Here is a 17,145-nt window from a genome sequence, read left to right as displayed (position 1 = left end):
TATTCAAACATAATTGAGGAGACTCAAGGGAAGTCTGGTGTGTTTACCCATATTTTGGTCATCTCAGTCTGCCCTTCTGGTGTTCCAAGGCTTTGTCTCTTATTGTTTCTTTTCTGTTTAGAAAACTTACTATAGCATTTTTAGGGCAGGTCTGCTGGTGACGAATTTTCATGGTTTTCCTTCATTTAAGAATGTCTGGATTTCCCCACATTCTTGAAGGATTTTGTTTTGTTTTGTTTGCTGCATATGGGCTTCTGAGCTGATGGTTCTCCGTCTCAGCACTTGTAAATGTTATACGACCTCCTCTGGCCTCGATGGTGCTGAAGGAGAAATCCACTGTCATTTGAACTTTTCCCCCACAGGTAAAGTGTCACTTTTCTCTGGCTGTTTGGAGGATTCTTTGTAGCTTTTACAAGTTTGACTGTGGTGCAGTTTTTGGTGGATTTCTTTGCTTTTTACTGTTTTGGGTTCACTCAGCTTCTTGAATCTGTAGGCTTATGTTTTTTGGCAAGTTTGGGATATTTTCAGCTATTACTCTTGTGTTCTTTCTCCTCTCCTTCCATAGCTCTGATTGCATGAATGTGGTATTCCCACGGGCTCTTGAGGCATTCTCCATGTTAGAAAGTCTGTTTTCTTTCTCTGTCAGGCAGATTGGTTAATTTCTGTTATTCTGTCTTCCAGCTCATGGAGTCTTTCCTTGGTGCCTCCCTTCTGCTGTTGAGACCATACACTGAGTTTTTTTTATTTCAGTTATTATACTTTTCAGTTCTAAAATTTCCATTTGGTTCTACCTTTTATTTTCTTTTTCTTGGTTGAGACTTTCTATGTTTTCGTTGTTTTAGCAGGTTTTTAATTGCTTGTTGAAACACACTTGTGGGGGGTACCTGGCGAGCTCGGTTGGCGGAGTGTGAAACTCCTGATCTTGGGGTTGTGAGTTTGAGCCCTGTGTTGGGTATAGAAATTACTTAAGAATAAAATCATAAAAATAAAATAAATAAACACATTCATGGTGCCCCTTTAAAATCGTTGCCACACCTCTGCTACTTCATGCTGCCATATGTGCTGTTGTCTGGAATTCCATTCAGTTCAAGGTCTGTACATTTTTCTGTTGTGATGAGCTACTTTTTATTGAAACCTGGATGTGTTATGAGGGTCTGGATCTTATTTAAACCTCCTATTTCAGCTAGTGCCCTGTGACACTGTGGGTGCAAGGGGAGTAGAGATCCAGGCCCCCCAGTTGGCCTCCACTGACGCCTGAGGAAGGGTTTCCCTGTTCCTCCTGGGTGGGTGGTATACTTACTTCCCGCCAAGCCTCCACTGGGGCTTCCCTGACTGGGAGGGGAAGGGGCCCCCGCATTCCCGCTTCTTCAGGGCCGCCTCTGGCACCACCCTAACAAGGCAGGTAGGGGCACTGGGGGCCGGGTCTCCCCACCCAGTCTTTGCTGGCCTGGGTGGGGTGGACAGTGTGTCGAGGGATCTGGCTGGACTCCCTTATCTGCACCTGTGGACACTTCCAGGTTGCTTCTTCAGTTCCATGTCAGGAATGACAAAGCAGAAGAAAGTTCCGGGGACCCACTGCCACACTGGCCTGTAGGTCCCTGACAGACCCTTCCTGTGGTCGTCACCTGTGTGGTGCCCAGTGCCCCCTGCCTCCTGCTTCACTGCTCCTCTGGGAGGCTTATTCACTGCAGGGAGCCCGGCACGGACTGTGCTCATGATTTATGTGTTTGATAAGCTGCTTGTTTGTAAAACTGTGGATTTATGGAGAAGTTGCAAAGCTAGTGCAGAGTCCCCACACACCCCTCCCGCAGCCCTTGCTGTGGCCGGCCCCCACCAGCAGCAGGCTAACCGTCCACATCGGAAGAGTAGCATGGGTGCATTCCTGCCAGCCTGACTCCAGGCTCGGTCTGCACTCTGTCTGGTTTCCCACTAATTTCCGTTTTCTGGGGCAGCCCATTGGATTTGGTTACCGTTTTGGAGTGAATGACTGAGTGAGGCCTTGACCCAAATGACCGCAGGAGTGGACGAGGATGGGCGCCTCCAGGGGCTGCTCAGAGGGAGAGTGGTTGAACACAGTTAGAGGAGGGATGGGGCGGGGGTCCGGGACTGTCTCCAAGCTGGGGAAGAGGTAGCTGTGGTGTGGGAGCATGGGAAGGAAGACGGTGAGTCACTGGGCACAGGGGACGTTGATGAAGCACCCCACTGGCACTGCGGGCAGAAGAAGCGGGAACTGGCCCCCAGGAGGGATAGGTGGCGATGGAGGCCAGTGTTTGGCCGGCTGAGGATGGAGACGAGCCAGCGAGACCGGGAGGAGTGGGAAGGCCAGGGCCCCTGCACAGCACCGTGTTGGGGGCTGCCGTGGGAAGGCCAGGGCCTCTGCACAGCACCGTGTTGGGGGCCGCCGTGGGAAGGCCAGGGCCTCTGCACAGCACCGTGTTGGGGGCCGCCGTGGGAAGGCCAGGGCCTCTGCACAGCACCGTGTTGGGGGCCGCCGTGGGAAGGCCAGGGGCCTGCACAGCACCGTGTTGGGGGCTGCCGTGGGAAGGCCAGGGCCCTGCACAGCACCGTGTTGGGGGCTGCCGTGGGAAGGCCAGGGCCTGCACAGCACCGTGTTGGGGGCCGCCGTGGGAAGGCCAGGGCCTCTGCACAGCACCGTGTTGGGGGCCGCCGTGGGAAGGCCAGGGGCCTGCACAGCACCGTGTTGGGGGCCGCCGTGGGAAGGCCAGGGGCCTGCACAGCACCGTGTTGGGGGCTGCCGTGGGAAGGCCAGGGCCTCTGCACAGCACCGTGTTGGGGGCCGCCGTGGGAAGGCCAGGGGCCTGCACAGCACCGTGTTGGGGGCCGCCGTGGGAAGGCCAGGGCCTCTGCACAGCACCGTGTTGGGGGCCGCCGTGGGAAGGCCAGGGCCTCTGCACAGCACCGTGTTGGGGGCCGCCGTGGGAAGGCCAGGGGCCTGCACAGCACCGTGTTGGGGGCTGCCGTGGGAAGGCCAGGGCCCTGCACAGCACCGTGTTGGGGGCTGCCGTGGATGAGCTAGATGGAAGATTCGGGCCCGTTCTTGGGCAAGGAAGAGCGTGCTGTGGAGAGGCAGGCGGCCCCCCTGAGTCCCGGCAGACTGGCCGGCCTGGAGCAGGCAGCCAGTGGGGAAAGGGCCCTGGGAAGGAGGTGGGGACCATGGGAGCCCCGGTGGCTGTGGGGGCGAGCACAAGTGGGCATTGCACTTGGTCCTGGCCTCTCGTGGCCTCACGCCTCTGGAAGGTGCTTCATGGAGGTCCGCTGACGGCCTGTGGGGGTCAGAGCATTAGCACTTGTCGTTAGCAAGGTGCAGGCCACCAGTCTGGGGGGTAGGCGACCTGCTGTCGTAGATGCTGGAGATGGTTTCCGGGTGGCTTATGCCCACTCACACTTGTGGACCAGTTTTCTTGCCAGTGCTTGGCGACATTCAACCTCTTTTTTCCTCTTTGAACGATTGAAGGACGAAAAGTTACTTCACTGTATTTTTTAATTTGCCTTTACTGGACTTATGAGGCCAAATGCCTTCCCTGTGTTTAAACCTTTTGGGCCTTTCCTTCTGAAAAATACGTGGGATTTTGTTGGTTTCTTTAGGTGAGAGTGGGGACAGTTTTCCACTGGGTTGGTTTTCTCTTGCTGATCACAGGGAATTTATAAGGTATAAATATGAACATAAAAATACATAAATATAAACTATTCTGGACATTAGCCTTTTGTCAGTCACATAAGTGGCAAACATCTTTGTGGTTTATTTTTTCCCTTCTTCGTGGTGTTGTTTTGAAGAATGGAAGTTCTTAATTTTAGTGAAAATGATTGTATCAATCTTTCTTTACAGCTTGCACCTTTGTGTCTTGTATGAAAAATCCTGCCAGCTTCCAGAAGTTTGGAGGGCCTTCCAAAAGCCCCGTAGGCTGGCCTTTCACACGTGGGCCTGTCTCCTTTGATCTAAGTGTCTGATGTGAGGTCGGGGTCCAGTTTCATTTTGCCCAAGCACCTTGCATTGGAAGGCCCATTTCCGGTAGGGTTCGTGGACGGGGCTCTGTCTCGGGGCTCTCGACTCCGCTCTGTGTGTATCCTTGAGCCGGTTCCGTGCTCGCCGGAGTCCTTGAGCCTCACGGTAATTCCTAAATACAAGGTAAATTCTTTCACCTTGTTCTTCTTCATAGGTGTTTTCACCTTTATCCTTCCAGAACTATGTTTTATTTTTTTTATTTTTATTTTTTTTTAAAGATTTTATTTATTTATTTGACAGAGACAGCCAGCAAGAGAGGGAACACAAGCAGGGGGAGTGGGAGAGGAAGAAGCAGGCTCCCAGCGGAGGAGCCTGATGTGGGGCTTGATCCCATAACGCCGGGATCACGCCCTGAGCCGAAGACAGACGCTTAACCGCTGTGCCACCCAGGCGCTCCCAGAACTATGTTTTAGATCCAATGTAACTTAAAAAAAAAAGTTAGAAATTTGATTGAGATTGTCTTGAATCGGGGTCTCTGGTGAGCGCTGGTCCCTGTCTTTCCAGGCAGTCTCTGGGCCTGTGAGCCGGCATCCGGCTCTGCTTGCACAGGCTGCACCTCGATGCCTTTTACTGAAGCTCTTCTTTGTCTCCGTGACATTTGTTCCTGTCATTTTTATTTTTATTATTATTATAAATAACGTGTTTTGAAATTTTATTTTTTTCACTGTTCGTTGGTGTGTAGACATGCAGTGCTTTATACTGATTTTGTCTCCAGGAGCCCTGCTAAACGGTATTAGTGATTGTTCCACTTTATCCACAGACTCTCCGGTTTGCTACATAAATAGAAATGTATCTTTTGCAGATAATGGCCATTTTCCCTCCTTTGAGCTCAAATGTGTTTTCTCCCTTTTCTTGCCTCTGCCCCAGCTGTGGTCCCAGCACCGTGCTAGTTAGTGATGGTAGTGGGCTTCCTGCCTTTCCCCGCTGTGAGTGATGCTTTCTGGAAGGTTCTTTCAAGAAACCCGTTATATTGGGCCACCTGGTGGCCCACTTGGTTGAGTGTCTGACTCTTGATTGTGGCTCAGGTCGTGATCTCAGGGTCCTGGGATCAAGGCCCAAGTCAGACTCACCCTCCCTCTGTCCCTCCCCCCACTGGCACTCTCTCTAAAATAAATAAGTAAATCTTTTTTTTTTTTTTTTTAAGAAACCCTTTGTATTAAACTAAGGAAGTTCCATTCAACCAGTAATCTGCTAAACTTTGAATTAATGCTGAATTTATGAAACACTATTTGTATCTGTTGAGGCCACGGTATGATTCCACCCGTGTAGTCTGTCAGCATGCTGATTGCCATTTGTTGATTTTCTCAGTTAAGCCGACCTTGCATTCCTGAGGTAAGCCCAGCCTGGTCCTGGGGCGGCAGTGTGTCCGTGCCCTGCGGGACTCTGTCACACCTAATGTAGCCGTGGGTGAAAATGGCCTGAGTGCCCTTTTGTGGTCTCGTGTGGTCAGGTTTTGCTCTCAGGGCCGCTGCAGCCCTGAGACAGAGTTGAGAGTCGTCCTCTCTGCCCCCGGCTGCGGACCGCTTCCTGCAAGGCCGGCTTACTGGACGAGCAGTGGGGCCCCAGGAAGACCCTGGGCTGCAGCTTGCTGTGTTTCTTAACTAGTGATTCACATGCATTTATGGTCCAAGGAATATTTGCTCACGTTTTTTTTTCTTGTCAGTGTTTCTAGAATTTGTCAGTTTCATCTGCGTTTTCATGTTCGCTGGCGTGGAGGTTGTTGGTTCTGTTGCCCTGGTGGCTCTTCCTCTGCAGTGCCAGTCCCAGGGCACACTTGTCCTTCCTAATGCTTATGTGTCCCTCTTTATTTCCTGATTCATCTTACCAGAGAGCCGACTCCTTGCCCTCGGTTTTGGCTGCTCGTTCGTGTCTTCATCTGTGTCTGCTCTGACCTAGTATTCCCTTCCCTCTGCTTAGCGTGGGGCATTCTGCTGTCCCCCCACCCGCTGAGCCGGGCCTGCTCCCTAACCCCTAACGGAGCCTGCAAGCCTGAGGACATCTCTCCGTGGTTTCTTATTTGACCTGCAATTGCTTAGTAGTGTTTTTGCTAATTTCCAGGCGTTTGGGGTTTTCTGGGGCTTCTGTTCGGTGGTTTGGCCTCGCTCTTTCCTCAGTGGGCCGGGTCTGCATGAAGATGTGAGGCCCTTGGAATTAGAGACACAGTTTGTGTCCAATATCCTTCTGAGTAGCTTTCTGCCATCATTGTACCTTCTTGACAGCTCTTGGAGGATTCAAGAACATTCTTCATATCCGACCCTGGATGTGTGGTGGTTCTAGGGAGGAGGGTTATAGCTCAGACCAGCACTGCCCAGTAGGAAGGTCTGCCGGATGTGAGCCACATGTGGGATTTTAAATGTTTTAGTAGCCACCTTAAAAGAGCAAAAACGGAACAGGTGAAATAAATTTCAGTTATTCTGCCCCACATTTCCACATGCAGTCAGAGAGGAAACATAACTGTGGCCTTTTACGTTCTTCCTTCTTGCCCAGCCCGGCCTCCTCTGATCTGGCAGCCCCATGCTGCCGCAGAGGCTCGGGGTCACCGTGTGGCTTGTGGCTACTGCCGTGGACAGCCCAGGGGCAGACGCCCTCTGGCCACCTATCTGCGTGCACTCGGCATCCCGGGAACTGGCTTCTCTTGTCTGGTGCCAGGTCTTCTCCACGCAGAGACCCTTCCTGTTCCCTCCCCCTGCCAAACTGCCCTCCTTCCCCAGCAGACCCCACCCTCTGGACCTCTTTGAGCAGACCTCACGAGGCTTCAGCTCTGTGTGAAGGGCACAGGGGAATGAGCAAGTGAGCAAACATTAGCCTTCTCTTGGGGGCAGGGATGGGTCTGGCCCCACCACAGGGCAAGCTGGCAGGGGGGTGCCGTGGGTGTTCAGGGGTCCTGCTGCCTGCCCAGATGGCCCTGCCAGTTCCAGCCTGCTCCCGTCTGCATGCCAGCCCCCAAGCACCAGTGTGAGGGGTTTCTAGTCTGTTGGTGGCAGCTGGGGGGCAGGTGTGAGGCCAAGAATTGGGCTGGTGCTCAGATTCTGCTCCAAGAATGGGCACACGCTCCATGGGGTCCTCAACCAGGCTGTCAGTGCTGGGTGCTGGGTGCTGGGTGCTGGGAGCAGGGCCAAAACCGGGGCTCCAAGGACGGGCTCCCAGGAGGAGCTTGGCCGGAAGTGGCTTCAAGGCTGTTCTCCGAGCAGTTCAGCCGGGACACAGCCCCTGTGCTGGGTGTGAGCGCCATGGCCACTCCAGCGCCCAGGCTGGCTTTCAGCTCAGTTCTGGGTGGGATTGGCAGAGACTGTGTTGTTCCTGTCGCCTGATCCAACATGAGGGGCAGTTGCTACATTCCGACTCTCCCAGGTCATGCCCACTGAGCCAGCTGCAGGGGTGGGTGGAGATCAGAGCACCCCTCCCCTGGAAGGGCCTCAGGCAGGAAGTAGGTGTGGAGCAGGCCTGGAGAGCTGGGCCCGATCACTCCCAACAGCTCCCGCCCCGGAAGCGGGCAGGCCAAGGAAAGGCCAGCCATGGGCAGAGCTCCATGGCTCCCTGTGGGCCTAGTGGGCAGCGCTGAGGCCTCGTGCTGCCCCGAGCACCTGCTGGGCGGCACGCCCCAAACTGGGTATAATTAGCCACCGTGACAGGTGTGGTGGATCGGGTGTGCGCTGGCCTCGGCCGACCTGGGCACCCCTGGGCTTGAAGCCTGATCCCCATGCAGTAAGGTCCTCCCAGGCACTGAGCCTACCCCCACATCCCCATCTTCTGCAGTCAGGAGGGGGGATTAGTGCCCCAGGAATCCCTATCCCAGCCGAGCAAGACCCCCCCCCCCAGGCCAGCCCGGTCCCTGCCTTCTGTCCAGGCCCAGGGCCCGTCTGGGCAGCGCTGGCCCTCGCCCTTCTGATTGCTCAGGGTGCATGGATGGTGGCAGTGCAGGCTGCTCTGGCCTGGGGGGCCTCAGGCCCGGGGGGGAGGGAGGCAGAGCAGGTGGGGCCACCCCCCAGGGTGCAGAGGCCTGGACGGGCTCCCCCAGCTGCGCCTCTTCCCCCCACAGTGCAAGAAGAAACACACACTGCTGTGCCCTGACTTCTCTCGCAGGGGCCTCTGCCCCCGGGGCGCCCAGTGCCAGCTGCTGCACCGCAGCCAGAAGCGCCTCGGCCGGCGGGCGGCCCCAGAGCCGGGTGGTGCACCTCCCAGGGCCAAGGCCTCCTCCAGCCACGGAGCCAGGTGACGGGGACAGCGGGTGCTGTGTGCGTCAGCTTGGGGGGGGGGGGTCCTGAAGCAGTTCCTCCCTGCTCTTGGAGACATGCAGGACCTGAGCGGGGAGCCCCTATACCCCTTCGCAGCCCTTAAGTCTTCAGACCCAAAAAGAAACCTCAGTTCAAAGTTGGGGATCAAGCTGAGGACCTCCCTGGCCCAGACTGGCCTATGTGGGCCTGCCTGGTCCCTGCCCCACAGAGGAAGGTGGGGGCTTCTCAGCTACCCCACTCGCACCCCCAGAAAAGGGAAGATCCTGGGTGAGGCTCGTGGCTGGGGCCACGTTGTGCTCACCTGTCCTGTAAGTGGGCTCTCTGGCAGGTGAGGACAGGGTCGGTGTGGAGCCGGGGCCTGCTGGCCAGGCTCACCCCAGCTGCCTCAGGTCAGAGGACCCATGTCGTCATTGCCTGTCCTTTGGGACCGAGGGCCGGCCTCAGACCTGGATGGCGATGCCCCGTGGCTGCTGGGACAGGTGCCGCACAGCTGGTTGGCTAGCGCCCTCTGGACCCCAGCCCTGCGGAGCAGCCGCCCACCCTCACACTCCTGCTCCCCTTCCTTTCCCACAGGAAGTCCTCGGCTGCCCAGCGCCCCACCAGACAGACGCCCATCTCCCCTACCTCCGTGGCTGCTGGCTCGGCCTCCCCTCCCTCCTCCCCACGGGTGTTAGCTGCAGCCTCAGGCTCTCCCCTGTCATCAAAGCCTCCCTCGTCCCCCTCTCCCTCCTCCTCCCCCCTCCCCTCTCCCTCCTCCCCCTCCCCCTCCTCCCCCTCCTCCCCCTCCCTGTCCTTGGACCAGGAGGAACTGTCTCTCCAGGAGGAGGCTGTCTCGGCGGCGGGCTCCGGCAGCCTCTCCAAGCTGCCTTCCTTCATCTCCCTGCAGTCCTCGCCGAGCCCAGGAGGCCAGCCCAGGGCCCGGACCTCCAGAAGCCCCCCAACCAAGGACTCAGGTAGGCAGCTTGGCCCCTTGGGGCCCAGCATGGCACAGCCAGGGGCTCTTTTTTCAATGCCCACATCAGACCCACCGAGTCAGAATTCCCAGGTGGGGCCTGGGCTGGGTGCTGCTGGGCCACGCCCCCTGCTGGCAGGTGCTCGCCTCCCGCCCACAGGGGCCAGGCCGGCCGAGGTGTGAGCTCCGCAGCCGCCTCCGCACAGACCACCCCAGCCGAGGGCTGATTTAATTAGAAAGCACCCATTTCTGTTAATTTGTTCTGGAAGATCACCGCGCACTCCTGGAGAGAACAGATGTTCCCTCTCCCCCGATGAACATTTGGGGCTTGGTAAATGGCTCCACTCAGCCTTGTTTAGGAGAGAAAAGAGGATTTTATGGCTGCAAACGACCCTTTCTGTAAACATTTTACAGCTCTCCGCGCGTTTGAGTGACGATAAACCCCACGCAGCTCGGCGGGCTGCAAATTTGCGACCATACGGCTATCATTTTATTGTCATATTTCACGGTCGTAACGTTAATGGAAGATGCTTGCCGCAGCCTTCTCTAACGGCTCCGCTGAGCACGCTCAAACGCCTGCCTCCGAGGGGCCGGGACGACGGTGCCTGTGTGCAGCCCCCACTTCAGGGCGCAAAGCTGCGGCCAGGCCTTCCACCTGCCCGCCTGGGACCAGGACACCAGCTACTTCCATCTGGGCAGGCTGCACTGGGGTGGGGAGGGAGCAGGTGGGGGCCCCAAGGCAGCCAACCCCAGGGTCACTGGAGGCCGGCAGGGTGGGCAAGGCCTAGGAGAGGCTGCAGAGACCTCCGCTGGCCTCCGAGGCTCCATCAGCCTTTATTTCCTGCCAGCCCTCCCCCGACCTGGCCAGGGCTGGGAGCTAGAGGGGTAGGTGGAGGTGGGCCTGGGAGGGCTCCGGGTCAGGAGACCGGGCTGCACCCACCCAGGCAGCTACCCCGTGGGGGCCATGGCCTACAGGCAGAGGCCAGTGAAGTCTGTAGGCCTGGAGCCCTGGCTGGCTGGGCCTGGCCTCTGGGTTCTGGCTTGGCTGAGCAGGTGACTGGAGTCCTCAGTCCTGACATGGGGGGCCCAGGAGGAGCGGCAGGCTCACGGGGACACGTAAATGGTGCCGTGCCCTGGGGCAGCTCTGTGGTCAGTGGGGACGGCAGCCTGAGAGGTGGCCTGGAGCATTCATAGCAGAGGAGAGGCATTGAGGCCCAGTGAGCACAGGGCACGTGGGGCAGGAACCCCCCCCTCGGACGTGACTTTCTGTCCTCAGGCCCCCTGCTCTGCTGTGGGAAGCCCTCCCTGCCCCCAGGCCCTGTCCTTCTGCACAGGGACCCAGGTCCCTCCACCTCCCCAGCCAGCTGCTCGCAGGTGCACACGGTGCGGCTTCTTCCAGTGAGCTGGAAGGCACGGCGTAACCGCCACGTGCGGGTCTGGCAGCCTCGCCGCAGGTGTGAGCGTGCCCCGAGTCGTCGGGCTGCATGCAGGCAGCACGTGCCTGGTATTTATGGCCACACCGGCAGATTGCCGTGGCTCCCTGCACCCCAGGGCAGGCGGGGCCTGGAAGGCGGCCTGATCAATGCCACTTCCCCCCACTGCGTGGGCCTGGGCTGGATGGAGTCTCCCCCATCCTGACCCAGAAGCTTTGGCAGTAGGGGCGCTCCTCCCTGGCTAGGGGGTTCCTGGCACCTGACCTTTGCCCCTCTTGGAACAGGGAAAACTCTGCACATCAAACCCCGTCTGTGAGGGTCCAGGGGGCCGGCCCGCGCCTACCTCAGCCCCTCGTTCCCGCAGAGGAAGGAGGCTCCACCTGCCCCTGCCCCGGAGGAGGGGCCGCCTGCCACCGAGTCCCCCCCGGGAGCCCCGGGGTCGTTGCTCTGCCCGCCTGGCTTTCAGCCTTCCGTGACCAGTGTGCACCCAGGGCCTCGCCTTGTCCTTGGGCCGGGCTCCGCCCAGCCAGCCCCTCTGCACACCCACCTTCCTCCCACCCCCACCCCTGGGTCCTCAGCCTCGCACCCAGGATGTGCTCCAACCCCCAGCCCAGAGGGGTGCCAGGCAGGGCTCACCGCCAGGCCTGTGCCCACTGTGGGTGTGAGAGCAGCTGTGCCACGCACCCCCCACCTTGCCCCAGGACTCCTGCCAGGCTCCCTGGTGGGTGTTTTAGGTTCAGCAATAAAGGTTCTGTCCTGTGTCCGCTTGGCTCTTCTGACTGCCGTCACATCGCCGCCCAGCCCCCCTGCACCAGCTCGGATGGACACACGCTGTCCACAGACCCCAGAGGTGCCCCCTCCCAGCGGTGCCTCGCGGAAGAGAAAGGGCTGCCCACAGATCTTGGCGGCTGCAGGGTCTCTGTACAGGAAGGTCGGCCCTCCTCCCCACCTCCCTGAAATGGCTCAGAGGGCTGGGGCAACCTTTCCCCCATGGCCTGGGCCCGAGAGGAGGCCCTGGGGACGTGTTGGATGCAACAGGCTGGAGCCAGGGTCCCTCAAGCTGAGGTTCCATCCCCAGCCCCTGCTCTGGGTGTCGGGAGAGTGGCTGGGCCGGGGAGGGGGAGGGCGGGCAGCCGGAGGTGTGGGCGTTGCTGGAGGGACCCGGGGGGGGGGGGGGCTGGCTGAGGATTTAGCCTCCCCTCAGGGGCCCGGGACAGGGTTTGGGCTGACAGGGACCCTGGGAGGCCGGGGCCAAGGATTGGAGGGACACAGGAGCATCCTGGAGATGTCCCCTCTCACTGCCCCATCACTGCACTCGTGAGTGTGTCCCAGCACCGCCCTCCCCGGCTGGCCACAGGCTCCACGTCTCAGCCCGCAGTAGGGTCTGCTGCAAGACCACTGCCCCTCTGCCTGTCCCTGTGGGCCCCGCTTGCAAGGCCCGGCACTGGCCGGCACTGGCCGCAGCATGTGAGGGCCTCCTGTGGGTCCAGCGCAGGCCTCTGCCCACACCACGCCCTGGAGGGGCCCACCGGCCAAAGCAGATCCCTCCTCGGCCCAGCCCCACGCTCCACCCCCACAAGGCCATGATGGGAGCAGGGAGCGGGAGGGGTCCTGCTCCCCGCCAGCCAGTCCGTGACTGAGGGGTGGCGAGGATCCCGCTGGTTTGCGGCAGGGGGCCTGGCTGCCGAAGAAGGAGAGCAAGAGGTCGCAGTCAGTTGTGGCAGCGATGGCTGCTGCCCCCGCCCGGGACCCCACGCTGGCAGCCCTGGGGCCTGAGACCTGTGATTGGGCAGCATGGTGGATTCTGGAGTCAGGCCTGGCTGGAAAGAAAGGGACTCCCATTTCTCCCCATCAATAAACAGTGGAGTCCCCACTGTGGGCCAGCTCTCGTCCCCCAGCCGCCCCTCAGCCCAGGCCTTCGGAGGAGCGGGGTGGACAGCGCGGTGGGGGCTGCACAGCTGGGGGCTGCAAGCCGCAACGGCAGGCAGTCCCTGGGGCTGGAGCCCAGGCCGCGGGCCGCTGCCCTGTCTCCTGCCCCCTCCTCCCTCGGGGCTCCCTCTCAGTGCCCACCATGACCCCCCTACAAAGGCTGACCTTTGATGAGGGGAGTGGCCGGGGGGTAAATTCTCCCTCCTCTGCCTGGACAGATAGACAGATGGCTGGAGACACGGTGGTTGGTCGGCCTGATCTGAGCTGTGGCCCCTTCAGACCCTCACCTCCCGGCCTGCCTGCTCTTCCCTTCACAGTGGACAAGGGGACATGCACCCCAGGCTGCGGAGTGGGCAGCTGTGTGCACTGTGGGTGGGCTCCCCGCTGGGCAGCTGGGCCACTGTGTGCTGGACGGCCGCCGGGGCCGGCTCCTCCCAGAGCCACACTTGCTCTAGCTCGGCCAGGGTCTCCTGACTGCCCTGGAGCCACGCAGCCCGTGCAGGCCCCATGTGAAGCCCACCACCAGAGCAGCTGGTCTGACCGCCGTGGGCCAGTGTGGAAGGCTCAGGAAGGGCTGGCACTCTGGGAAGCAGGAGACGCCGGGCCAATGGCTGCCCTGTTCTGGGCCTGGGCCCAGCTCCCCCACACTCCCTGTGACCCACTGGGGACCTTGTTGGCCCGGGCTCTGCCTTTTCAGAGTCCTGGCTCCTGGGCAGGCCGAGGGGTGGGGGTGAGGGAGCAGTTCCTCTGAGCAGACTGCACCCACTGGTCACTCTGGGCTTCTCGTGCCAGGAGCAGGCCAGCAAAGACCCTCGGGGTTGAAGGTGCTGGTCACTTCACACCACCCCAGACTAATCAAGCTGCCGGCTGAGGGTGACATGGATTCCAGGCAGAGACTCTGGCCTTTGCAGAGAGCACAATGTGGGCTCCTCCGGACCTGGGAAGAGCCACTCCCTCTCCTGGATCCTACCGTCTCTGGCCCCAGGCCCATGCCCTTCCGTGGACTGTCCCGGGGTGGCAGGTTATGGGGACTGTCAGAGATTGGCTGCACAAGGATGGGGGGCCCCACGTGAGGGTGGCAGGCTGGCCCTGGGCCCCTGGCGCTGGCTCTCGCACACAGCAGCCTCCTCATTTTAAGCGCACGTGAGTCCCCTAAGGGGGGAGGGCACTGGGCCCTGTGGTCACTGAGCCCAGACAGGGGGTGTGGGGGAGATGGGACCCCGTCCGGGGGCTGAGCAGTGGGGACCGGACAAAAATGACCCATCCAGACCCCGTGCAGCACCACACTTTCTGCCGGAGCATTAATTGACATCGAGGGTCCGGAGCCCCGGGCAGTACGCGCGGCCTAGGCCTCGAACAAATGCGGGGGCTGGCGGCGGCGCCCCCCACACCCTGCAACAAGCTCCCACAGCCCCTCCCACTGCTCCTGGCCGGCCTCTCACCTGCTCCCGGGGCTCCCGCCTCTCTGAGACGAGCGGGACCTGCGAGCTGCTTCCAGGCACAGAACCTGACTGACTGTCCCCCGCTGATGGAAGCCTCCAAAGGCTCTCCTCCTGCGGCCCAGTGGGGGCAGCTCTGGGGCCTGGGGGAGCCCAGGGCATCCACCGGCCCCCAGGCAGCAGACTCTAGGAGACGGCCCTGCCAACAACGGGCCGAGCTGGCAGGCATCCTGCACTGAGGAACCTGCCCCGTGAGACCCTGAGAGGGAGGCTGGGGGCCGGCGATCAAGGCCCGCAGGACTTCAGACCACAGACACTGTGATGGAGTCGGTAGACTCGCGGAGTCTGCTCCGTGGCGACAGGAGATGCTGCCACACTGCGTGGTTTAACGATCGGGTTACTGCGTGGCTTATTTCTGCCCTCAACCAGAAACTCGCACTCTGGCAGCCCCGCAGAGATGCTGTAGCCCTGTCGTGTCTCGGGGTGGGCAGACCACCGCCACACCTCGGCTAACGGCTAACCTAACGGCCAACCAGGCACTCGCAGAAATGCCAGGCGCACCCCCCCACCCCGCCGCTCTCTTGGACCCTCCCCCGGGGAAACAGCCTCCACGCTGCGAGGAAGCCCGACCAGCCCACGGAGCGACCGCGTGCAGACACTGTCCAGATCCCGCCAGCAGCCTCCACCCTCGGCCAGGCCTGGGCCGGAAGACGCTACCAGTGGCTCCAGCCATCAGCTGTCCCATCGCCCCCGCCTCCACGTCCTCCCGGCTGTGCGGCCCAAGCCCGGGTCAAACCACCCAACACGGAGCCCAGGCGCGTAATGAAAAGCCGCATTACGTCCTCACGCTGCACCAGAGATCTCTGGGCCACCTTCCTGACGAAAGATGCCCCCAGGGCAATGCAGTAGGTACTCAGCGAAGGTTTGTGGGGTGCGTTTAAGGATGAGCCACGGGCGGCGCCTTCTCTGGGGCAGCTCGGGGCTGGCGGGCTCCTCTTCTGGCTGCAAACGGGCTGTCGAGGGAGCCGAGGGGATGGCGGTGCTGGGGCTGAGGGCACCCAGCACGCCTGTCCGCTTTTCCTGGGGCGGATGGGGGTGGGCCTGGGTCCTCACAGACTCCGCTCCCCAGCCCCTGCTGAGGAGAAAAGGAGCGGGCTTGGAGCCTGCCCCCGAGCCCGGAAAGGCCAGCACCACCCCTGGGCTGAAGAAGCCCATCCCGCCCACTCGGCACAGTGCCCGCGGGGGTGACCCCTCCCGAGTCTGCGGGCAGGGACTCTGGTGCCCTTTCCCACCAGCCTGACCCGGGACCGACTGGCGATGAGAGTTCTGCAGAGGCCGTGCCCGGAGAAGGCAGCAAGAGGGGCGACCCTCTCGGGTTCCCTCTCTCTGGGAGCTTCGTACCATCACTCAGTGAACTTCGCTTCACTGTCGCTCAGTAAACCTTGCTTTGCTGCCACCCCCCCCAAAGGCAGCAAGAGGCTGGGGGGTCATGGGCCTCCTGCTCCTGAGGCTCCCAAGCCGCCAAGAGCTGAGGGCAAGCCTGCTGGCCTGTCTGACCCCAAGGCCAGTGCCTGAGCCGGTCAGGGACCCAGGGCCCTGCTTGGCCCCAGGCCGCCTCTTCCCCAGGGCAGTGAATGAAGGAGTGGATGTGGAAATGAAGTGCCAGGTGACTGAATCTGCATGTGATCGAAGGGGGCCCAGCATCCCTGAATTTAGGGGGACCTGTCCCCACTTAGCTAGACTTGGTGGTGGCTGAGTGTGGCCTCCCTTGGAACGCGGGGTGGGGGGCTCTGAAGGGAACCCCAAACCCTGCAACGCGACTGGCAACCCATGTAGCTTGGAGCTCAAGCACCAGTCTTGCTTCTGCCACTGGCTGAGCCGGGTCCCTGCAGGGGCAGGAGGGAGGGTCCTCGCAGTGGGCCTGACCCTGCCTGCCCAGCAGAATGCTGCTGGCAGGCTTGTGTGGGCAAGGAGGAGGGCTGAGTGGTGCCCTCCTGGCACCGCGGGGCTGGGCCGCCCCATGACAAATTAGGAAGTGGGGTTTTGCTCCCACTTGTGTGATTTTTTTGTTATTATAAGATAATAGGCATTTACGCCTGGAACAAGATAAAAACAAGCTGTCCTAGTGACTTCCTGCCCAGGTCCTTCCAGAATTTTCTTTCGATGCACAGATGGTTATATTTAAGATTGCATTTAATTGTGAAACTCCTGTAACAGCAGTATAGAAAATTGGGGGGAGGGGCCCCAGCACTCCAGGCGGTGCTGAAGTAAGGCGGGATCCCTCCCACTCCGGCCGCCCTGGAGCGGTCGCGTCCAGCCCCCCCCCCCCCACCGCCCCGCTCCGAGAGCACGCCCCGCTGCACGGTCGTGCGCGCCCGACGCCCCTCGGCCGCGGGCCCGAGTGTCTCCCACCCCCGCGCCCCCCGGGTCGCCCCCCTCGGCTCCCCGGCGCCCCGCCCCCGCCGGCCCGCAAGCTTCTCCCTCCCCACCTGCGCCCCGCGGTGCAGCCTCCGAACGGAGGTGCCAGCAACTTTGTTGACTGAATTCCTGAACCCGCCCGAACCGCGGAGCTAAAAATAACCGGCACTCCTCTCGCCGCGCCCGGCCGGGCCGCGTCGTGGCCCCGGTGTCGGCAGGCCGGAAGGTCCCGGCGCCGCCACGCTCGCGGGGCTGTGGGGTCACGGCCCGCGGGGCGGCGGGGAGACCGAGTCACCGAGGGCCCCGTCGGCTCCCCGAGACTCTCCGGCCTCCCCGTCGCAGGCGCGGGCTGGAGGCCGCAGGCCGGGCTCCGTGTCCCCGGCGCTGCGCGTTCGCCGCACCCCTCTGCCCCGCGCCCTCTGCGCGTGCAGTCCCCCGCGGCGGCCACCAGAGGGCCCTGCCCCCTCCTCTCGCGTGCTGCCGGTCATCACCCCTTCCCACAGCTGTTCCCCGCAGGAGATTGACAGCTGGGCTCCGGGTTGCCATGGGGATAGGCAAATGAGGGCGGCGGGTCTGGGGCTTCGATTGGCCTGGGGGCTCGCGCCCCTCCCAGGGAGGCGGGACCGAGCGCCCTGCTCTATAAAGGGGAGCGCGCGGCGCGGCGCTCTGCCGTGGAGGCGGGGCCGGTAGGACGCGGGCGGAGCGCGGGGAGCCC

The 17,145-nt window shown here is 61.0% G+C and overlaps 1 protein-coding gene across 3 annotated transcripts in view; it reads left to right on the top strand.

Annotated features, from left to right (window-relative positions):
- ZC3H3 (zinc finger CCCH-type containing 3) overlaps positions 1–11,407 on the top strand; it is an 89,193-nt gene extending 77,786 nt beyond the window's left edge. The window contains exons 10-12 of one of the 3 annotated variants that reach the window (XM_026488907.4): positions 8,064–8,236; positions 8,833–9,212; positions 10,929–11,407. In XM_026488907.4, coding sequence (XP_026344692.2) covers positions 8,064–8,236; positions 8,833–9,212; positions 10,929–10,960 — 585 coding nt within the window. In that variant the 3' untranslated portion in view covers positions 10,961–11,407. Of the gene's footprint in view, positions 1–8,063; positions 8,237–8,832 lie in introns of all 3 variants that reach the window. The other 2 variants (XM_048212459.2, XM_057307999.1) reach the window with 2 other exon arrangements.
- Positions 11,408–17,145: the final 5,738 nt, after the last annotated feature.

The sequence above is a fragment of the Ursus arctos genome, unplaced genomic scaffold (assembly GCF_023065955.2).
Source record: "Ursus arctos isolate Adak ecotype North America unplaced genomic scaffold, UrsArc2.0 scaffold_6, whole genome shotgun sequence".
NCBI lineage: Eukaryota > Metazoa > Chordata > Mammalia > Carnivora > Ursidae > Ursus > Ursus arctos.
Note: the sequence above shows the minus strand (reverse complement) of the source record. Positions and strands in the feature narration are given on the sequence as shown.